This window comes from Mytilus edulis, chromosome 2 (assembly GCF_963676685.1).
Source record: "Mytilus edulis chromosome 2, xbMytEdul2.2, whole genome shotgun sequence".
Taxonomy (NCBI): domain Eukaryota; kingdom Metazoa; phylum Mollusca; class Bivalvia; order Mytilida; family Mytilidae; genus Mytilus; species Mytilus edulis.
The window spans coordinates 105480449-105505119 of NC_092345.1; the positions used below are offsets into that span (position 1 = coordinate 105480449).

At 31.1% G+C, this 24671-nt stretch overlaps 3 protein-coding genes across 3 annotated transcripts; 2 read left to right on the forward strand and 1 right to left on the reverse strand.

The window, feature by feature from the left end:
• Positions 1-325: 325 nt before the first annotated feature.
• Positions 326-17553, reverse strand: LOC139513814 (post-GPI attachment to proteins factor 3-like). Its single transcript, XM_071302637.1, has 8 exons — positions 17414-17553; positions 10937-11347; positions 10110-10259; positions 6972-7034; positions 6177-6238; positions 4581-4717; positions 3476-3680; positions 326-2335 (listed from the first exon to the last, which is right to left on the reverse strand). The coding sequence occupies exons 2-8, from the start codon at positions 11258-11260 to the stop codon at positions 2266-2268; spliced, it is 1011 nt and encodes a 336-aa protein (XP_071158738.1). The 5' UTR covers positions 11261-11347; positions 17414-17553; the 3' UTR covers positions 326-2265.
• On the forward strand, positions 11644-12867 carry LOC139511149 (putative uncharacterized protein DDB_G0291812). Its single transcript, XM_071297723.1, has one exon. It carries the CDS (start codon positions 11644-11646, stop codon positions 12865-12867), a length of 1224 nt encoding a protein of 407 aa, XP_071153824.1.
• A 2500-nt stretch (positions 17554-20053) lies between the features above and the next one.
• LOC139513815 (E3 ubiquitin-protein ligase TRIM45-like) lies at positions 20054-24375 on the forward strand. Its single transcript, XM_071302638.1, has 2 exons — positions 20054-20488; positions 22796-24375. The coding sequence occupies exon 2, from the start codon at positions 22804-22806 to the stop codon at positions 24130-24132; it is 1329 nt and encodes a 442-aa protein (XP_071158739.1). The 5' UTR covers positions 20054-20488; positions 22796-22803; the 3' UTR covers positions 24133-24375.
• Positions 24376-24671: the final 296 nt, after the last annotated feature.

Sequence of the window (24671 nt, forward strand, 5' to 3'; positions counted from 1 at the left end):
GTAAAGGAATGATAGTTTTGATAATCTGTGCTTAATCGTGGCTTAATCAGTAGAGGTTTTATTGGTGGGCGAATCACAATGTGTATTTGGAACCCACTAAAAAAAGCAGCAATCATTGTCAATAAAGATCCAACACACCTCTCCACAAGAAGAGTACAAACTCACAGCCTTAGAGGTGATAAGCTGGTTTTGACTGCACTTGTATATAAAATCATAGGAATGAGAGAAAAAAATGACCTTTTATATCAAAAGAAATCTAAAAGTTTGAGAGAAAAAAAAGCGGCTGATTGCAATGACTTACAAATGAATATAAGGTAACAAAAGATAACATAAATAAATTTAATAGTATTTTTATCATCTTTACACAATATTTCATGCTTCTTCAACAAATATATTATAACAATCAATAACCTGTAACAAATTATAATAAAATCATTGTATTCGTTAAGTAATTGGTCCATTTTGTTTTAAACATCAGAATATGTGACTGAGCATTATGCTTATTTAGTTTTCCTCTTTAATACATTATAGTCTGAGTAATATCTTTAATTCAAAGAAGCATTATTGCCTCCAATTTAATCAATCCTCAACTAAATTTCCTGTACTGTCCTGATAGAACCTCCTAAATTATCCAACAGAAACAAAGTATAATGGCTTGTACCTTTCCTATGATGAAATCTATCAATAATTATATATCCTCACAATAAACTGTGCGCATACTTTTAAATGTATAAACTAGAGGCTCTTAAGGGTGAGCCTGTATCGTTCACCTTGGTCTATGTGCATTTTAAACAAAGGACACACATGGATTCATGACCAAATTGTGTTTTGGTGATGGTGATGTGTTTGAAGTTCTTACTTTACTGAACATTCTAGCTACTTACAATCATCTCTATCTATAATGAACTTGGCCTATTAGTAACAGAGGAAAACATTTTGTAAAACTTTTACAAAAATTTACAAAATTTATGAAAATTGTTAAAAATTTACTATAAAGGGCAATTACTCCTTAAGGGGTCAACTTACAATTTTGGTCATGTTAGCTTATTTGTAGATCTTACTTTCTGAACAGTATTGCTGTTTACAGTTTATCTCTATCTATAAAAATATTCAAGATAATAGCCAAAAACTATAAAATTTCCTTAAAAATTACCAATTCAGGGGCAGCAATCCAACAAACGGTTGTCTGATTTATCTAAAAATTTAAGAGCAGATAAATCTTGACTTGATAAACAATTTAACTCAGTCAGAATTGCTCTAAATGCTTTGGTTTCAGAGTTTAAGCCAAAATCTAGCCATCTGCCATCTTGATTGGTTGGCTGGGGGATCACACACTTTTTTTAAACTAGATACCCGAATGATGATAGTGGCCAAGTTTGGTTAACTTTGGCACAGGAGTTTCAGAGGAGAAGATTTTTGTAAAATAAAACAAAAATTTACGAAAAATTGGTAAAAAATTACTATAAAGGGCAATAACTCCTTAAGGGGTGAACTGACCATTTTGGTTATGCTGACTTATTTGTAGATCTTACTTTGCTGAACATTATTGCTGTTCACAGTTTATCTCTATCTATAATAATATTCAAGATAATAACCAAAATAAGCAAAATTTCTTTAAAATTACCAATTCAGGGGCAGCAACCCAACAACCGGTTGTCCAATTCATCTGAAAATTTCAGGGCAGATAGACCTTCACTTGATAAACAATTTCCTCCAGTCAGATTTGCTCTAGATGCTTTGGTTTCAGATTTATAAGCAAAAATCTACATTTTACCCCTATGTTCTATTTTTGGCCATGGCGGCCACATTTTTTTTTAACTTGATACCCTTATGATGATTGTGGCCAAGTCTAGTTAAATTTGGCCAAGTAGTTTCAGAGGAGAAGATTTTTGTAAAAGTTAACAATGCGGGACGCCAAGTGATGAGAAAAGCTCACTTGGCCCTTTGGGCCAGGTGAGCTAATAAAAAGAGGAGTGGAATATATGTCAATGAGACAGCAATCCATTGACACAAAAATCTGAAACATCTAGAACTCAGCATTGACAAAAAGACTTGGTGCTGGGTGCCAATTCTCCCCCCAGAGACCATATATAACTATAGGTCACAGTACAATTGATTATTAAACATACCAAACACATTTAAAAATCACTTACAAAATACATTGTACACACTTAAAGATCAGTTATACAATACACATTTCCTGATTACATATACAATACATGCTTAATGAACACAAATTTAACACACATTCAAAGACTCAGAGTATCAAACTATTTTCTTGTCTTTTTTATCTTCTAATTTTAATTCCAAATTTAAGCCATCTTCTATAACAAAACTGAAAAGAGAGAAAAACATTTCTTTAATATTTAGATATACTGTTTAAATTGTAAGACTTAAGTCAAATGAACTAAAGACTATATCAACATGCAGAAATAAAAGTCTAATCTATATACATTTTGTACTAAACTTACCACTGATATTTTAGATTAAAATCTTTCATTTCCTTCTTTTAAAATAAAATATTCTTCTCTATTACTATGAAAAATCCTTTATTTCAGTAAAAAGGCAAAATCAGATATTTTATGATTTTGACATTACATAATAAACTGCTTCGATGAGCGCAGCTGGATACGCCCACAGAGGTCCAACCCTGAACAATTGTGGCAAAAATGGACACATTATTCAAGCTTCATCCAGGTCTGAATTTGGATTGTAATTAAATATTTGACATATCCTAGGTTTCTGAATAAATGTAGTCAAAGAATTTGAAATTGATTATATGAATTGAATTTATATTCAGTTAAAGATTTCTTGATGTTGTGCAATACACTGTGCTGTTGTGCAATACTTAGTAAATCTGTTGTCAGACTATAAAAAATAAAGTTTAATTTCTTCTCAATGTCATATTTGAAATTAATGAAAATCAATAGGGAGATTACATCAATAACTATAAATAATTCACTAAAATTTCATGAGAACTGCTGAAAGCATTTTTGAGTAATTGTCCAAAAACTGATAAAAAACCTTTTTTATGAATAAAGCCTTGAACTCAAAAACGTTAAATCTGAAATTTATAAAAATCAAAACAAAGCTCATGTCCATGAATTTAAACAATTCACCAAAAATTCTTGCAAGTTGGTGAAAGCATTCTTGAGTTATTGTCGGAAAACTGGAAAATTCCCCCTTTTTTAATGAATAAAACCCAAAACTTGGAAAAGATAAATCTGAAATTTATAAAAAACGAATGGGAGCTCATGTCAATAGATATAAACAATTCACCAAAGTTTCATGCATATTTAGTAAAAAGTTTTCGAGTTAATGTCCGACATGTTGATGACGAATGGATGGTCAAAGAGTCAACAGTATACCATAATACGTCCTGTAAACAGCGTATAAAAACGATAAAAAGCATCAAGCTTGCCCCCACTATTTTCATGATGCTTCTGCCTTATGTTAATCAGTGAAAAATACATACCTGTACCACAGGTAACACACAGGTATGGTTCCTGCATGCCACATTGAATGAGCATCAAAAATCCACAATATTGGAGGAAAATCCAGCAGTTCTAATAAAATAAGGAATGTCAGACCAAACATAGCTAGCATACATTTTTGTACATAACGTTTTTTTATTCCTTCTCTGTAAGCATAAAGAATCCATCCAATAAAGTTTAGTGCACCTGTATTCAAAGAGAAATATTGAAAAATAAAGCAATTAGGCATTTGTTATTGATTCATATGTGTGTAAACTGTGTTTGTACTCTATTTGGCTTTTTGGATTTTTTTTAAGTGTGTGTCACTGATGAGTCTTTTGTAGAAGAATCATATGTCTGATCCCTCTGGTGTTCAAAACTAAAATCATAGTATCTAAAATGACTTTATATTCACCCTTATGAAGTAAGATTTTCCAAATCAGATACCACTTACTTGTGAATCAATGAGTTTTACTTAGGCAATGTGTCATGGACTTATTGATTATTATTATTCTGTTTTCTAGTGTTGTACGGTAAGCTGTTTTAATTTTCCCTTTTTAAAGAACAAAATATACTTCTAGAAAATATCAATGTAAAAATAGAAAAATATAATAAAATTGATCAGGAGTTATCTTCCATAGGCCTAGGTCTATAAATTGATTTAGAAATGTATTTTCTCCGAGTCACAGTGGCTTCAAAAGTGACAATGTTTTGTCAATAACATTTTGTAACTTGTTTAATCATTCTAATCATTTACTGTGCTTTAGTTTGTTATTCTTTGATTGTCATTATTGTATAGCTCAAGTTTTGGGCACCATGAATAGTTTATAAAATATCTTGTATCTTGTTAGTGCAATCTTCCTGTGAAGTTTCAAGAATCTGAGTTAAAAACTGTAGGACAAGTGTTGATCACAAAAATTAGGTCCCTACTTTTCCTTGCCTGCATCTTCAAACTATAAACCTATCCAACCCCTCCAAAAATGAAAAACTTCCCCATAGAGACTACACAGATTATCTGCTGATAAGACAGAGAAAACATCATACAAAGGACAGGATCTTTGGAAGTGGGATCACAAAATGAAAATATTCAAACTGATTTACACTTACCAAAAAAAATATTTACTTGCATGTTATAACCATAATCAAAATGTACAAAGGCAAGGTAGTAAATATGGTAAGTGTATAAGGCAATTACTAATGCTGCAAAAATGAGAGGACGGCGCACAGGACTGGTTCCATATAATCTGAAATATATCAAAATAAATCTTAAGTAGGCACGTGCACTGAATGTGTTCCATATGATTTTAAATATATGGAAATAAAACTGAAGTAGAAAGCTTCAATGGACTTGTTCCATTGATCCGAAATATATCAATATAAAAACTTAAGTAGACTGGTGCAATGGACTTATAATTCATTAACTGACAAAATATAAATCCTCTGACATAAAATACACAGTATCATAACTTTTGTTGGGTGAGTGAATATCTTTAGAACTTAATCAGACAATAAATGTAAAGAAATTCAGTTAAATAGTCACAAATTATTCCAAAATATATATCCTAAAATGAAATCTCAATCTGGAGTTTCATATTATTCAATGATCTTTTCATTAATATTAGAAGATAATTTCTTTTATAGTAGAATCACAGGGGCCATCACAGGAATCAAAATGTTAAAAATATTTAAAAAGGCAAAAGGGAGATAACTCTGAATAAAATTCAATTGACAGAAATAAGAATCTGACATCACCACAAAGTAGGCACAATTAAGGAGTTTGATTACACCATGGTTCGGCTCAGCTCAGAGTCGGAATAATGTGTTCAGGTACGTCATATTTCTACTTGCAGGTTAAACTAGAGGCTCTAAAGAGCCTGTGTCGCTCACCTTGGTCTATGTGAATATTAAACAATGGACACAGATGGATTCATGACAAAATTGTGTTTTGGTGATGGTGATGTGATTGTAGATCTTACTTTACTAAACATTCTTGCTGCTTACAATTATCTCTATCTATAACAGTACTTTCTGTGGAAAATGTTATTGAAAATCTTCAAATTTTAGGAAAATTGTTAAAAATTGACTATGAAGGGCAATAACTCCTTAGGGGGTCAATTGACTATTTTGGTCATACTGACTTATTTTAAGTTCTTATTTTGCTGTACATTATTGCTCTTTACAGTTTATCTCTATCTATAATAATATTCAAGATAATAACAAAAAAACAGCAAAATTTCCTCAAAATTACCAATTCAGGGGCAGCAACCTAACAACCGATTATCCGATTCATCTGAAAATTCCAGGGCAGATAGATCCTGACCTGATCAACAAATTTACTTCCTGTCAGATTTGCTCTAAATGCTTTGGTTTTTGAGTTATAAGCCAAAAACTGCATTTTACCCCTATGTTCTCAGCCAGGTGAGCTAAAAATCAGGTTAAAAATTTAAAATTTGATATGACATAACCCTAAAAAAATCATAAACCTGAAAATACCAATCACATGCATATTTGCAAACTTTCACCTGCGATGAATGCAGCCTATTTGTTATTAAATCATAGATGCTCTAGTGTAATTTAATTATTTATCACCATAAAAAGTTAAGGATTTCTTGTGAGATTATATAAAAGGTTGTTTCATGTAGTTATCTTTCTTTAAAATTCTCTGCAGATAATAGATGTTATTTTAATGCCAACAGTACTCACCTACATAATACAGCAAAACAGTTACTAAGAACCACAGAAAATGCACAGAAATAATCCATTTTCTAAAATAAATAAAAAAGAATTAATTTTATATCAATCTTCACCTCATATGCAATAATACAAAATTTAACCTTTTTAAAAATGCTCTCTCTGCTAATTTCATTTTATTTACTTACTAACTTACATAAAGTCACAAGTGCAGAAAAAAGGAAATTATACTAGCAGTATGTGAAAGTCCTCAAAAAGAGAATTAAAACAAGTGAAACTGCGAGCTACTGCTCACTGATGATACCCCTGCCGCAAGTGGATAATATTAATAGTGTAAAAATATGCAAGTGTTCAGTAAACAGGAAGTTGTCGAGTGATGAATCTGAAAACGCATCACATGGTATAGCTGACTTATATAAATCCTGAAACCAAATTTCAGAAATCCTTGTATTGTAGTTCCTGAGAAAAATGCGACGAAATATATTCATGGGACGGACGGACTGACTGACGGACTGACGGAAGGACAGTATACCCCCCTTTTTTAAAGCGGGGGTATAAAAATTGTGAATGGAAATGGGGAATGTGTAAAAGAGACAACAACCGAATCGAAGGCCACAAATGGGTCTCATGTAATATAAAAAGACCAGTGTTCTTAGATATTATCCATTTAGATATATCTTTAAAGATACATGCTTATAATAAAAAGCATGTTGAAATATTGTCTTTGTCTTAGGAGGCAATCAATATGAAAGGGACTACATTGATTTTGTTTAGAGATAAGATATAAAAATGTGGTAAAACTCATACCTCTGTAAAATCTGTATCTTTTGTATGAAAAACTGTAGACCAAAACCAAGCATTTAATGCTACCTGAAATAGACCAAAAAAACTGTAGACCAAAACCAAGCATTTAATGCTACCTGAAATAGACCAAAAAAACTGTTAATCGAAACCAAGCATTAAAATCTTCCTGAAAAAGACTTTAATCTTATTTATAGTAATCAGCTTAATCATTGATAATGTAAATTCTTATGATCATGATGATAACCCCTTAAATTAATATCAAAATTATTGTTTCTAAATAAAATTATTTAAGAGCTTTTCCATTTAAATGGACCAAATGGTGATAGGAAAGAACTTCAAATTGCCTTTATAAACAATTACATGTATATGAATAACCCTGCCACATTCTGTATGTTCCAGTTCCAAGTCAGGAGTCCATATTTTCATTGGTTGTTGGTAGTTGCTATTAATATTTGTTTATACAATGGCATAAAGTTGCAGCATAGCTACATCATTTGGTTTCTTGTGAATAAATTCTTTTAAATACAATTGATCAAGTTATGAGCTGTTTTCCATATGCCTGGTTAGGACAATTACACTCATCCCATATATAATAAAACTACAATTTTTGCTGATTGTTATTTTACTTACTAAGGCATATAGATGCCAGATATAATATAAAGATTGTTATTTTACTTACTAAGGCATATAGATGCCAGATATACTGTAAACCAACTTATTTTCGCAAGCGATTTATTTTCGCGACTTTCGCGAGTAGAAAAATAACGCGAATATAAATCGTCGCGAATATGTTACACTTGGATCTTTCCTTACTGAACTTCATTGTTTAAATTAGAAATTCACGAAATTAAGTAGCCGCGAAGTGGACTTTAAATGGCAATACGCGAAATAAAGTATTCGCGAAAATAAGTTGGTTTACAGTAATATAAAGGATGTTATTTTACTTACTAAGGCATATAGATGCCAGATATAATATAAAGGATGTTATTTTACTTACTAAGGCATATAGATGCCAGATATAGTATAAAGGATGTTGTTTTACTTACTAAGGCATATAGATGCCAAATATAATATAAAGGATGTTATTTTACTTACTAAGGCATATACATGCCAGATATAATATAAAGATTGATTGTTATTTTACTTACTAAGACATATAGATGCCAGATATAGTATAAAGGATGTTATTTTACTTACTAAGGCATATAGATGCCAGATATAATATAAAGGTTGTTATTTTACTTACTAATGCGTATAGATGCCAGATATAATATAAAGGTTGTTATTTTACTTACTAAGACATATAGATGCCAGATATAATATAAAGGTTGATTGTTATTTTACTTACTAAGGCATATAGATGCCAGATATAATATAAAGGTTGTTATTTTACTTACTAAGGCATACAGATGCCAGATATAATATAAAGGTTGATTGTTATTTTACTTACTAAGACATATAGATGCCAGATATAATATAAAGGTTGATTGTTATTTTACTTACTAAGGCATATAGATGCCAGATATAATATAAACATTGTTATTTTACTTACTAAGGCATATAGATGCCAGATATAATATAAAGGATGTTATTTTACTTACTAAGGCATATAGATGCCAGATATAATATAAACATTGTTATTTTACTTACTAAGGCATATAGATGCCAGATATAATATAAAGGTTGTTATTTTACTTACTAAGGCATATAGATGCCAGATATAATATAAAGGATGTTATTTTACTTACTAAGGCATATAAATGCCAGATATAATATAAAGGTTGATCATTATTTTACTTACTAAGGCATACAGATGCCAGATATAATATAAAGGTTGATTGTTATTTTACTTACTAAGGCATATAAATGCCAAATATAATATAAAGGATGTTATTTTACTTACTAAGGCATATAGATGCCAGATATAATATAAAGGATGTTATTTTACTTACTAAGGCATATAAATGCCAGATATAATGTAAACATTGTTATTTTACTTACTAAGGCATATAGATGCCAGATATAATATAAAGGATGTTATTTTACTTACTAAGGCATATAGATGCCAGATATAATATAAAGGATGTTATTTTACTTACTTAGGCATATAGATGCCAGATATAATATAAACATTGTTATTTTACTTACTAAGGCATATAGATGCCAGATATAATATAAAGGATGTTATTTTACTTACTAAGGCATATAGATGCCAGATATAATATAAAGGATGTTATTTTACTTATTAAGGCATATAGATGCCAGATATAATATAAACATTGTTATTTTACTAACTTAGGCGCATATAGATGCCAGATATAATATAAAGGATGTTATTTTACTTACTAAGGCATATATATGCCAGATATAGTATAAAGGATGTTATTTTACTTACTAATGCATATAGATGCCAGATATAGTATAAAGGATGTTATTTTACTTACTAAGGCATATAGATGCCAGATATAATATAAAGGTTGTTATTTTACTTTCTTATGCATATAGATGCCAGATATAGTATAAATGATGTTATTTTACTTACTAAGGCATATAGATGCCAGATATTATACAAATATAGCCTTTGTATGAGGTCGATACAAGGATATATTGACCTGAAAGAAGTATATTGACTGAGGACGAAGTCCGAGGTCGATATACTTCTTTGGGTCGATATATCCTGTATTGACCTCATACAAAGGCTTTATTTGTTATATTATTAATTTCTGACCATATTTGTATCAAAATCGTCATTAAGGTTTGTTGGAATTTTATAGATATTACATTGTCTCCTTGACAATAACAACATATTAGTTGTTATTTCATTTACTTTTTTTTTTTGACATCTTATGTATTTGAAGATTTTTTTCATCAAAATAATCGATCACAGATATCATGTGTTTCAAAACGTTAAACAATATCCTGAAATTCATTACATGACGTCACAAAGTATATTGGTTTTTAGACATTCTAAAAATAACCGTGCAATATGCTTTTTGCAGGTCAATATGCGTTTTGCTATCCGCCTTTTTCTCTCTACCTTCGAAATATAGTTTAACATGTGACTATCCCTAAACGAATCAAATTTGTTAAATTATACGAATTAATAATATAATATAATATAAAGGATGTTATTTTACTTACTAAGGCATATAGATGCCAGATATAATATAAAGGAACTTGTGGAGATACTTGTTTCCTGTAGGATAGGATTCTCAGGTGGGCTATTCCATTCAGTACAGAGAACAACACTGATGCTGGCTCCTGTATCCCAAACAGTCGGACAAATGGCCACTAAAACAGAATTAGAACAAAAATTATAGCAGTTCATGCATTAGTGTCTACATACCAGACAGTATAAAGAACACATCATACAAAACTGTGTAGGTTGACCAACAGGCATCAGATATAATAACTCACAATAATATAGGGTTTAATAACCATCATGTACCATTTTCCCTTTACAAAAAATGACATTATGTTTTATTTCTTAAAATACAGATCTACTAAAACATATAAGACCCATTTGTGGCTTTTGGTTGTATTTGATCTTTGGTCGGGTGTTGTCTCTTTGACACATTCCCTATTTCCATTCTCAATGTTTATGTCCATTCTGTTAATCATTTTGTTAATAGCTAGTCAATATACAGGAAAATTTTTCCTTCCAGTAAATAGTTCATACATGGTGTTTTTTTTAAACTATTAACTAGTAAATAGTCTTTTTCAGACCATTTAAATGTGTGAAAAAAGTATATCCAATTGTCTACAATTTATAAAATACAAGTATCTTAATTTATATCTGCATTACTAAAAACAAACGTGTTAGCCAACGTTTGGACTGATGCTTGTAAAAGGTTATGCATTTGTCGTATATGTAGCTCCATAAAGGTCTTCCTTTAATCCCCCTCTGTATTTTTCAGTTAAACTAATGAACATTTCGTAGATCGTTTTGAACTGATTATGATACTTACTTTCCCATGAAATTGTGGAACACTCAGTCCATCTTTGTGAAAGGCATCTACAGTTTTCCACATACACTGGTATTTACATTCATCTTTACACGACCACTGTAATACTGTTAGGTACCAGGGCTGAGCAGACAAGAACTTTGATTCACTGGTACAGTTTTTATTGCCACAGTTACTAACACATTTCATGAATATGTATGATCTGTCGCCATAGGAACCTACAGTTACCTTGACACACAAAAGAATTAGAAAACACAATAAAAGTTGTGATGCACTAATGTAACTTATTGATGAACAGATTTTGTGTGTTAGTCTTTGAATTCCCATATTGTCTTTTAACTGTAATCATTTACACAGAGTTGGCTGTTCTTTCTTTCATTTCTTATTCCTTTTGGTAAATTGAACTTCTTAAATCTGTAAAATAAGTTTAAATATTAAATGTTTCTGATATTGTTACCAGTTAAATATCATTTAAAACAGGCAATTGATTACTAAAACAAAACAATTATTATTCATTTATTAATAGCAAGTAACAGCACATCATCAAAGAATAAATTACCTTTCAAAACAATTTTACTTTTCATGTGTTTGGTGAACTTTGGCAACTGTGCAGATGATATTTACTTTTAACACTGTTTTTTATAGAGATGATGTAATGTATATTTCAAATACTAAATGTCAATGTAATTCAAACCAATATCAGAATTACAATGTCAGTCAAACCAATATCAGAATTACAATGTCAGTCAAACCAATATCAGAATTACAATGTCAGTCAAACCAATATGAGAATTACAATGTCAGTCAAACCAATATCAGAATTACAATGTCAGTCAAACCAATATCAGAATTACAATGTCAGTCAAACCAATATCAGAATTACAATGTCAGTCAAACCAATATCAGAATTACAATGTCAGTCAAACCAATATCAGAATTACAATGTCATTCAAACCAATATCAGAATTACAATGTCAGTCAAATCAATATCAGAATTACAATGTCAGTCAAACCAATATCAGAATTACAATGTCAGTCAAATCAATATCAGAATTACAATGTCAGTCAAATCAATATCAGAATTACAATGTCAGTCAAACCAATATCAGAATAACAATGTCAGTCAAACCAATATCAGAATTACAATGTCATTCAAACTAATATCAGAATTACAATGTCATTCAAATCAATATCAGAATTACAATGTCAGTCAAACCAATATCAGAATTACAATGTCATTCAAATCAATATCAGAATTACAATGTCAGTCAAATCTATATCATTACAATGTCAGTCAAACCAATATCAGAATTACAATGTCAGTCAAACCAATATCAGAATTACAATGTCAGTCCAACCAATATCAGAATTACAATGTCAGTCAAACCAATATCAGAATTACAATGTCAGTCAAACCAATATCAGAATTACAATGTCAGTCAAACCAATATCAGAATTACAATGTCAGTCAAACCAATATCAGAATTACAATGTCAGTCAAACCAATATCAGAATTACAATGTCAGTCAAACCAATATCAGAATTACAATGTCATTCAAATCAATATCAGAATTACAATGTCAGTCAAATCAATATCAGAATTACAATGTCAGTCAAACCAATATCAGTATTACAATGTCAGTCCAACCAATATCAGAATTACAATGTCAGTCAAACCAATATCAGAATTACAATGTCAGTCCAACCAATATCAGAATTACAATGTCAGTCAAACCAATATCAGAATTACAATGTCAGTCAGTCAGTCAAACCAATATCAGAATAACAATGTCAGTCAAACCAATATCAGAATTACAATGTCAATCAAACCAATATCAGAATTACAATGTCAGTCAAATCAATTTCAGAATTACAATGTCATTCAAATCAATATCATGAATATCAAAATTACAGTGTCAGTCAAATCTATGTAAAATTACAATGTCAGTCAAATCTATATCATTACAATGTCAGTCAAATCTATATCATTACAATGTCAGTCAAATCTATATCATTACAATGTCAGTCAAATCTATATCATTACAGTCAAATCTATATCATTACAATGTCAGTCAAATCAATATCATTACAATGTCAGTCAAATCTATATCATTACAATGTCAGTCACGTCAATTTTAGAAATACAATGTCAGTCAAATCAATATCATAATTACAATGTCAGTCTAACATGTCTAAAATAAATATGACATGAAGGTCAGAATTACAATGTTCATACATCATGTACATGTCCAAGATGTAACTAGATGTCTATGGATGTTGTCATCAACAATGTAGACACAACACATACACATATGACACATATCGAATGGATATTGTATTGTTTTTCACATAATTATGATATCTCATATAATTACAACATCAGTCAAAAATCAATATCATAATTACAATGTCAGTCAAATCATGATCAGAATTACATGAATGTCAATCCAAAATATCAGAATTACAATGACAATCAATTCCTGCATTTCTATGACACCATAATATACCTTATAAAAGTATCCTTGATTTTAATTGGTTAAAAGCTAAAGCATTATTCATGTATTTTCATGATTATAAGAGAACAAATTTTGTTCATATGTATTACTATCATTTCTAGGGCATGTAGGGTATATGCACAAGAATTAACCAGTGGCAAAACTTTTTATGAACTCTTTGAAGGGGGAGGGGGCACTGACTGACCTAAGTGGGCCACATCAGTCATGCTTCAGTTATTCCTTATATAATAAACCAATTTTTTCCCAAATAGGGGCTGGGCTCTCCTGGATCTGCCTTAGTGTTTTAACTTTCATTACTCTCTCTGCTGTGGTATTTTTCAAAATGTATTTACATGATGTATGCTTTTTTATTCACCATATGTGAGCACTTTATTAAAAAAGGCTTTATTTGCTAACATCATGAATGTCTAGAGACCATATTTCAGTGTAGATAATGTCAGATGATGTATTAAATTTTAACATTTACCTGAACTATCTGCATTGATTTGCAGTGTTGTTTAATTATATATATACTGACCGGCATTAGAAACGCAACACTAGATTATTTTTTTGTTATTTTTGAATGAATGTGTCCCCGTCAAAAGCGATGACTGCATGTTACAAACGCTAAAATAATTGTCACAAAGGTCAACAAAGTCTGTCTGATATGTTTTGGGTTCTTTTTTGCACCTTCTGGTTTTGCATTTGTTCAACCCATTAATTGGTTTTGGCAATTATGCGGTCGGAACTTGAGGGCTTTTAAGGTTTTCCTTCAGTCGATTCTTTGGCAATTCAGTTGATGGGAAACATTTATGGCATGAATCTGTACTCAATGGCACTCTGCAATTTGATTAGCAGTTGACGTTGCGGCCGTAAACCTGTCTGGCAAATGACGTTGCGTAATCAAATTCTGTTGACGTTTCATTGTCTTTAAACGTTTATCTGTTCATTGATGGCCAGCAACAAATCTTGTCTACTTGTATCGTTGTCGGAAGGACAGTAAGACGAGTTTCTGAAGTCATACGATATGGTTGCAGCATGTTTATGTTTTAATGTTTGCAGTATTCTTAAGGGGTAATTCAGTTTTTTGTTATTCAGTCTTGGTCAAATGGAGATGCAACATTTTTAAACTGGTTTAAGTGAGGCAAAGGATTGAAAGAACTGTTTCACAAAGCAAAACAACCTAAACAATCTTTCATGGGTCCAAAATTTCGCTTTAAGAAATTCGTGCGAATTAAAAAATTTGGTATGTTCAATAACCACAGGTTAGTCAGATTTTGATTTTTTTGTACGGAGAAAGAAGTATGATAAGCATGGAAAGTAGTTGTAAGAAAATCAAACAAGATTTAGTTAAAAAAATTTACAAAATGAGTGTTGCGTTTCTAAAGTCGTTCAGTATATTATCTTCAAAAATAACAGTCTTCAGAAGAAATTTTATTTACTTGGCCACTCATAATATTTTCCCTTCTCTCTGATATTTTTTTTTAAATAACCTTAAAATTATGCTTTTTAAATATAAAAACTGTACTGGTATTTGGAAAATATATATAGATTATTCACATAGATAACAAAACTGTTATTATTTGGTGAATTAGATATACAGACATAACAGATAATGAAGATTAATCAGTAACTTGTCATTTGTTAAATATATGTATTGGAAATATGAATTGGGACAGATAATAATAGATTAAAAAGATAAATTAATATAAGATAAGATAAGATAACTTTATTAGCACTAACACATTGACAATAAATAATTATGGCAACAAATTAAAGACAAACTACAATAACATATATACAATGAAGGAGTGACAGTGGATAATTATGAGAGAAATATATAAAAAATAAAAGAGAAGCATATACATTATTACAGAAATCAAGTACCTTTTAATAATGAGTTTCTCAGCAACAAGCATTCATTCAAATAGTTGACAACAATTTTTAATATTGTTGGGGAATTACTATTTAGAATTGATATAAGCAAGTTATATGATAAAGAAGGTAATTTGTTGTTCAATAGAACATTATTTAATTTTTTAATGAGGTTATCTCTCACATAGTTATTGGAGGAACATTTTAAAAGAAAGTGTAGTTCATCTTCAATGTCTCCATTGTTGCAGCAAAGACATACCCTACTCTGTTTTGGTATTTTTAGATATCGCCCTTTTTCAATAGATAAAGTATGAGCACTTAACCTCAATCTACATAATGTTGATCTATCACATTTGGATTTGCATTGATCAACATACGAGGGTCTTTTATTTGGTTTATATAGTATATTAAAAAAGTTGATTTTTTTATTTTGATTGATGTCAGTCTCTTGCTTCTGGAAGGCTATATCGTTGATTCTCTCTTGAACGGGTTGGGGGTTCGCGGGTCTAAATCATTTATATAGGATTTCTCTATATTTTTCTATAAATGAACTTTATCTTATAGTTAATAGAAAAATCAAATAAAAAAGTGGGGTCACCGTTCATTTTCGCTCACAATCTGCCTTCGAAAGAAGCATACATTTTTGTAAAGGTGTTTTTTTTCTGTTGAAGTAATAGGAGAAATAAAGTTAATATCGAAATAAAAAAACGAAATTTATTACAGAACTCGCTCAAATTTTACAATAATTTAGTTTAAGTACAGCTTATATGGAAATTATATTAAAAAATATAGGTCACCGATGAGTTAAAAAAGATATTTAAATTTTAAAGCCAAAAAATGGCATTTTTCCACCAAAGGGAGATAATTTGGAACTTTTTCAATGATGTATACGTTTTAAAAGTCATATTGGGCATACACAAATTGATTGTTTTGAATGAGTTTTGTACCATATGATAAAATAACAAATACAAAAGGTAATAAATAAAATTTGTAATGAAAAACAAATGTTAAATTTTTTTCTGAAATTTTTATACCCTCGAGCCTCCTTAAATACATTTTAATATCAATAGGATTTAGAGTAATAAAATGAAATCCAAGTCTTGAAATAAGATTTTTCATATTTATTATCCAAGAGTTATTTTTTTCAGTTGCTTTATATATTCTAAGGGCAAGTGAATTATTGGCTCAAGTATATGAAGCCAATATTTTATTGCTGAAAATTCTATTCTGGTATATAAAGGCAATCTATTCAGCTCAGCTAAACATGTGTTGTTTGCCTATTCCCCATACTTCACTACCATATAGAGTAATAGGCACAACTAGGGAGTCAAAGAATTTTTCTAATAGCTTGCATTGGTTATTCAGTCCAATTGTTTTTTTTATCTTAAAAAGTGCTTTTCTACCCTTTTCAACAAGCAATGAGCTGCACAGATTTAGATTTCCTGTGTGCTGCAGTCTTACTGTCATGCCAAGGTAGCAGTATGATTTGACAGTTATACATCATGTACATGTTATTTACATTTTGATAAACAGATTCAGAGACATATCTCTGACAGATTTAAAAGAGGTGTGTTGGTAAAGTGTTTTCATTTGAAATGATTTGTGTATGTTCTATATACCCTTGATTAGTCAATGTTAAAGATCAAATATGTAAAAAGTGGGATGGGTTAAGAAAAAAACACATAATTAAAGCAGATTAACCCACCCAAGGATTTGAATAGTAAATCATTGACCAACATAATGATTAAGTTCCTGCCCATAATAGGAACCTTTTATCAAAGTGGTCATATCTTCATGATCTTAATGTGTGCGATTCTTTTTCTTATTTTTATGAAATTATTTGGCTTGATCTGTTGGTGGTAAAATTGTTTGATTTATTTATTCACTAATTGTTTTTAGGCATGAAAGTTACTTCTTGTACACACCCATTTATTGCTTAAAAAGAGTGCAGTCTGTATGTTTATAGTACATTTATTTAAGCTCTATTGATCGAACCTTTAGCAACCAACCAGTAGACTGTAGGCAGTACTGGATTGTGTATAGTATTGGTTTATATGTTTACCTTACTCGTTCGTTGAATTTATTTATATAATAATACCTGACAACTTACCGTTAAGCGTGTCAGCTGTCATGTCGAAAAAATACAACCATTTTCTTGTTTAAGAATTAAGTAAATTGCCGGCTTTCCTCTATTTTTTCCTGAGTTATCTCAGCATACAAATAGCGACTGGTTCTTTTTGTAAGTTATTTATCCTTCGCTCATCGTTAAAACATGGGCTTCAATTATCAGTTCAAAGGGACTTAAAACTATACATTGCTGAGGCACTAAGAGGTTTCTCGTCATGAAACTATCACAGCTACCGGTATTTAAAAAAAAGTGGTTTTTTTTAGTTAGAATATTATTTTGACTAAGACTTGATCGATTAACAGCGCATTTTGTTTATGAAATGATATTTTAAATAAACCAAATCTAAATATTGAACATTTTATATTCGGTGAAAAGCTAATTAGAGCTTATAAATGTTTGTATTGTTTGTCAATATGCCGAATCCAAATAAAGTATTACTTACTTACTTATTGAGTTCAGTAAGCATTGGATTTGTATAGTTAATCCTTAATCAGAACGATAGTTGTATATGTGAGTATATGCGAGTGGGAGAGAAAGGCTTTTTATTTTTACTTTATGTGATTACATGCTTGTTATGAGCCCTATGATTAGGAAATAAAATATCTTTATCTTATCTTATCTTTTAGTGAGATCTTACTTTACAAATCCTTGCTCGAGTATTGAACAAGCCAAGGATTGTTATAGTAAGCAGGGGCGGATCCAGCCATTTTAAAAGGGTGGGTTCTCAACCCAGGACCAAAAAAAAAGAGGGGGGGGGGGGGTTCCAACTATATGTCCTCATTCAAATGCATTGCCGGATCGTCAAAAAAAAGGGGGTTTCCCGAACCCCCGGAACTCTCCCCCCTGGATCCACCACTGGGGAGATCTCACTATACAAATCCTTGGACAAGCTAAAAGTTGTAAGTGATAAATTGTGAATAAGCAAAATGTATTCGGAATTAAAACAGATCAACGATTTATTTGGAAACGGTTTGATCATTGCGTCTCGGTTTTCTCTGCACCGTTCTGTTTTGTATATAACTTCATATTAACTTTTTTTCAATAAATAGACCACGCATGCACCTGTTATAAATCAGCTTTATTTAGATTGAAGACTGGAAAACTTAAAGAAAAGGGGGAAAAAGAGAGCAAATCAATTAATTTCTCAAAACCATTAGCTCCAGGTTATATATTTCAAACAAAATAAAGAAATACTTAAGACTACAAAAGAAACATTTTAGATATGATTCTCATATTTTTGTAATAATTTACTAATGTTGCACAGTATGAGGGTAGTTGTAATGAATCATGCATTCAGAGATTAATAAAACCAGAGACATATAATACATTGTATTATATGTCTCTGATAAAACTCGCAATAAGAGCAGCAAGAATAATTTTAGATGCCCCTTTCTTTACACCATCGAGAGAACTTTTAGACAGATCAGATTAGAATGGATTAAGTTTCGGAGACAGAATGTCATATGACCATGGAAGAATAATATTGACCCTGTCAATATAATACTTCCATGATATGGCAAACAAATTCTAAACTATAGAATTTTACACGATAAATTTATGAAGGAATATTTTGTCTACTGAAAGATAATTTGGTTGTACGACCAAACATAAACACCGGAATGGAAAATAGTTCTGCAATTTTATGGAACCGATTATCAATGAAGATAAGAAACAGTTACACATCATATTATACTATCTCCGTTAAGACACATGGACACTAGTTACTACACACAATTTGCATGCCTGATAATCTTCTGTATATGTCCTTTGATGGATTGGCTATTTAGGCCTTGGGCATGACATCTATCTATTTGTAGTAAACAACCTGAACATTGATACTTTGATACTGAGACTTAATATCAGTATATATGTATAATATGTGTGAGTATACTCAGGTCAAGATTTATCTGCCCTGAAATTTTCAGATGAATCGGACAACCCGTTGTTGGGTTGCTGCCCCTAAATTGGTAATTTTAAGGAATTATTTTTATGAAGCCCAAGTTAGATATATGCATGTATAATAAGCAAAACAGATTCATTCGGTATATATGGTATATTAACAAGATTAAAATGCACTAGAAAATGACAGGACAATAATATAGACAGAACTTATCTGTTTCCTTTAATTTTCGCACATTGACCCTTTGTAACAAGAGACTTGCAATACACATGTGTGGTATGTATACAGAATAAGGTGACATCACATAAGTCCAAATGAAAAGGGTCTAAGCAACTAGGGGTCACTGTCTCTGTTTGAACTTTCAATTTTGAATTTAATATTAATTCCTATAATAAATTTATAAAATGTTTAACTCAGTGGAACATATTGTTTTTTTCATTTATTTTCATTTAATCAACACCTCAATAGTGGATTGTCGACCATTTCTAATATTTACTGAACATATGTGGGTCCTTTTTTTACTGGAAAAAAATCCCAGTTTCACTAGGAACATTTGTCCGATGTAAAGCGCTCATAACTTTAGCTTACTTGGTAGTTAATATCAGAACCTAGATCTATCGATGTTTACCGTCATTTATTTGTTCCTGTTCAACAAAACACAGAGTTTTACCAAAATCTACAAAATCCCCCTAAGTGCCTAGTTTTATTACTTCGATTACTCCCTATACAATTATTTCAAACCTAGCCGCAAAAGTATTGTAAAAATGTCTGGGATGATAATTGTAAAATTATCAATTTTGGAATGTTTCGGTTCTCATATTGTATAAAAATAAGAATCTTACTTCATGGTTTTAATATGGCACGCACAAATACGATGTGCGAACGTTAAAAAAGTGAAGATGGTGAAATGAGAAACACAAAGGATAGGCCTAAGGGAAATATTTTTGTGTTACATTGGACTTTTTCTAGATATCCATTCACATCATCTTTAATTGAGGCGGGTCAACAACATACAAATGAAAATAGGTGAACTTAATGTTAATTTTACCCTTAAAGAATATGAAGTACACAAAAGATTTACTGTACACAGTGAGATGTCTGAGCAATACACAAATCAATACTAAGATTGTTTGTTGATGGATTATAATAAGTAATATGTAAGTATATTTAATATCATGCTTATTACGTATATATATGTAAACAGAAATGGTTGTGGTGTATTTTAAACAAACAAAAGAAAATATAGAATGAGAATAGAATAACCACAGCAGAATTTAAGGTTGATTATTATATTCATATATTGGATGTGAGGTTGGATGTCAGTATAATTATCATTGTTTTAACCTCATCTCTTTTTTTGTATTAAAACTTTTCATCAGCAATTTTTCGAAATCACCAGAAGAGTCGTTACTTACACTATATGCCACTTAAACGTCAGTCTAAATAGGCAGAATGCCACCTTTTCTAGGTTCCTGAAATGCATGAATTGAGAGGAAATTAGTTGTGCTGATCATGCAGACTATTCGACAGAACTGGTTCACGTCTTATTCAGTTCTTGATAAAAAAAAAAAAAAAAATTTACTACAATTTGTCTTTCATCAGTTTCAAATACCTAATTCAATTCTGAGAATATGGCAACGTTAACACCTAGTTCAAATATGCTGCTTATCAGGAAACCCAAACATATGCGACATCCAAGGAATGTTGTCAGAATACGAGTTTTTAAAAGTCCCTTTAATGTCAGTTTAATTATATTGATATCGTTCACTAATGTAAGACACACATTCTATGTTCCAACTGACACTTTGAAGGGTCTGCGATCATTTGGAGAGATCTTATTTTATCAATAAATACATTAAATGTGTGTCAAACTATTCAATAAGATATTATTTAGATTCTTTATTACGATATTCAAAACGACGAAATTTAAATCTGTATTATATAAAGGTATTGATAGATTATGTATGTGTGTATTATCAATTATACGTATTTCGTTATTACATAGATTCACCTGGTTGATGAAACCTAAGGCATTACAGTTTAGACTTGTATAAATCTATTTACTGTTATAACAACAGTAATTAATGGAAGATACAAACTTATGTTGGTGGTATGATAATATCTGTCCCTCTAACCCACATGTCTTAATTTATGCCAAAGGACATGACGTCTGAGACTTAGTTAATGGTAGTGCAGCTGTTTATTTATAAATATTATAAGAAAAATCTATTGACATTCGAACAGTATGGGCTGCTCTTCTATGTTTAAACTTTATGGTTCTCGCATAATGATACTCCCTTTTTGAAGAGTGATTTTTACGATTCCGTCTGTTTGTGTCTGCTACTGCTTCTGAACCGCTAGACAGAATTTTGTAACACTTCGTCTGGCGTCTTAAATTATAATCCTGGTACTTTTGATAACTATTTTTCACAGAACCTTAATCACATGATATACTTTTGAACCTGCCATGGACTTTATATCCGCTGGTCTTAAACCCCTCATTAGAAATTACCGGAACTTTCTAATAATCTTCATCATATAATTTCGTTAAACACCAATCTTGTTTCTTAGTCCGATTTTTTTATTAATTTTTCATAGCAAATCAAAGAATTGCATCATTGAGTTAGCTTGCCAATACTTTTACAATTTTAGGCTGAATTTCAATTTTCAAAATCTATATTTTACTCTGCTAATAAAATGTGCTACATATTTTTATAGCAAATATGACACGTTGACTGCTTATATACAAACAAATCGGAAAAACTAGTAATGTTTGTTTATGTGTTAAATATTTGTTTTTCGTTCATTTTTTTATATATATATATAAATAAGGCCGTTAGTTTTCTTGTTTGAATTGTTTTACATTGTCTTATCGGGGCCTTTTAGAGCTCACTATACGGTATGGGCTTTGCTCGTTGTTGAAGACCGTACGGTGACTTATAGTTGTTAATGTATGTGTCATTTTGGTCTCTTGTGGACAGTTGTCTCATTGGCAATCATACCACATCTTCTTTTTTATATGATTATATTATAAAATAGAACCATAGAAATAGTACGGAAATACATGTTCTCAGATACCATCTCCCATAAAAAAAATCACATCATGATAATAGAACCTAATATGTGTTCCTCTCCTAGCTACAAAATGTATCCAAAATCAAAGATGTGGAACATATCCTATCATAACAATTTGGTAGGCAATACAGTAAGTGTCTCTTCCATGACAGTCTTGAACATAAAAAACTAAATATTAAATAAAAATACTCCTTATGCTCAGGTTGGCTGTCATTTTGCAATACAGTAAATAATATGAAACCCTATTGGAAAACCCAGAGAACTCCTTTTGTCAGAAAACTATGTCAAAGATCCAAACATACTACCACACTGATATGTGTCCACACTTGTATTATATTATATTTCGAGATTTCTATATAAATATCATAAACGACTCGTGTATTTTTCAGAAACGAAAATGATGAAAGAAGAAGAAAAGATAGAGCGACTGAGAGAAAGAATTCTCCAATGTCCAATTTGTATGGACGAATACAACGACCCAAGGATCCTACCATGCCATCATTCTGTTTGTTTTCAATGTCTACAAGATTTTGTTCGGCACTCTTCGTCTTCTGGTCGGCTATTCCGGTGTCCACAATGCCGGTCAGATATATGTGTTCCGAGGGGAGGAATCAAAGACTTCCCGCCTAACTTTTATGTCAACTGTATTCAGGATGAACTTGGTTCTAAACCCTACTTTAGCACGTGTAACGTGTGTGAACGTGATTGGTTGGTCTCTCAGTATAGATGTGTGGATTGTGATATCGATATATGTAAATTCTGTATCCACGAACACAAACTATTCAAACACGATCCCTCCAAAACTCTAAATATCATGCGTATTGAAACTGGAAACATGGGCACGGGCATGTCTTCTCAAAAACAGTGCACTGAACATTCAGAACATATTCTGAGTATGTTTTGCTCCACTTGTAACAGTGCTGTCTGTATAGATTGTATCTTACAGTCACACAAGTCACATGATACATGTACACTGGGTAAAAAACTAGAACATGCAAGAGAGTTCCTACAAAAAGAAATGGATTCAATAAACACATCTGTTCGATCAGTGAAGAAGGCAGTTGAGGAGTTGGACAAGTTGTCAACAGACATAAAAGATAACACCACGCACTGCATTAAGGATGTCCGGAAACAAGCACGTGACTTAACAAACACAATAGACCAAATCGCTGAACAACAAGTGAAAATTATGACAACGATTGAACTTGAGAATTTAACGCCGATTAATAACTATAAGAAGTCTTTGGTTGACTTTACGAACAAGGCTCATTCTGTTTGTCGGTTTCTAGAGGATCTACAAGAGGATGACATGAGTTTGGAACTTCTCGAGTGTTATGCTCAGTACAAGACAAATGTAGATGCCATACGAGAATCAATTCATAATAAGAATATATCTGTTAAAAAGTTCACTTTCAAACCTGGTAAATTCTATTCCTGGAAGGATATTAATGTTTTCAAATTCGGAAGAACAAAAACGGAACCAAACGAAAAAACATTCTTACATGTGCCATCGGAACCGAAAAGAACATTTCGAGGCACATTAAAGTCCATATTTTCTATACAAAACATTATTCTAGTCTTAGTGCCGACATTTATGTTGATAACAATAAGTAGAATATGTGCCTTAATGTCAGACGAAACGGACAGATTTCCAGACGCAATCTGTGGCTTATTTTTATTTCTTTATATATCACTTTCTGCTGCTGTTTCTTATGTAAAAGGGTGATTGAGATCATCAAACTGGTGCAAGAAATATGTTGTATTTGAGGTTCTCTAATAAGGTTTACAACTCCAGTATTTTAACATGTTTAAAAAAAAAACGTGTTCAAATTTTAAGTAATAACTCCATACAGAGACAATCACATATAAACAGTTATTATATTATATGTCTCTGCTCCATATTACATATATTTTTTTACATGTCAAATTTATTTTTAATGAAAGGACATTTGCTATCCTCATATCCTTATGCAATTAACTTTTAGTAAGATATAGTAACGCATTCGTATTATCACCAAGAGTTTCCCCATGAACAATTATTTGAAACGGTTATTGGTTAAGCCAGTTTGGGATTGACACATCTTTTGATTATAAAACTTTCGTTCCCGAGCTGGTTAATGACTCAAAAGGGTCTCTAGTATAGATATACTAGTATTAGGCTTTGTTAACATATGCGGATCTAGGGGGTGACCCCTCTTTTGGTGGGAAAATTTGGTTGATTAAGTAGGGAATTACTGGGGGTGGGGGTTGTAGGCCAAACTTGGT

Excerpts from the sequence above, each read along its gene's own strand:
- LOC139513815 (XM_071302638.1), top strand. The coding sequence starts at position 22,804 with ATGATGAAAGAAGAAGAAAAGATAGAGCGACTGAGAGAAAGAATTCTC.
- LOC139511149 (XM_071297723.1), top strand. The coding sequence starts at position 11,644 with ATGTCAGTCAAACCAATATCAGAATTACAATGTCAGTCAAACCAATAT.
- LOC139513814 (XM_071302637.1), bottom strand. The coding sequence starts at position 11,260 with ATGGGAATTCAAAGACTAACACACAAAATCTGTTCATCAATAAGTTAC. Across the intron at positions 10,260-10,936 it reads TTCCACAATTTCATGGGAAA|TGGCCATTTGTCCGACTGTT; the intron begins GTAAGTATCATA and ends ATTCTGTTTTAG. Across the intron at positions 7,035-10,109 it reads TCTGGCATCTATATGCCTTA|GTAGCATTAAATGCTTGGTT; the intron begins GTAAGTAAAATA and ends GGTCTATTTCAG.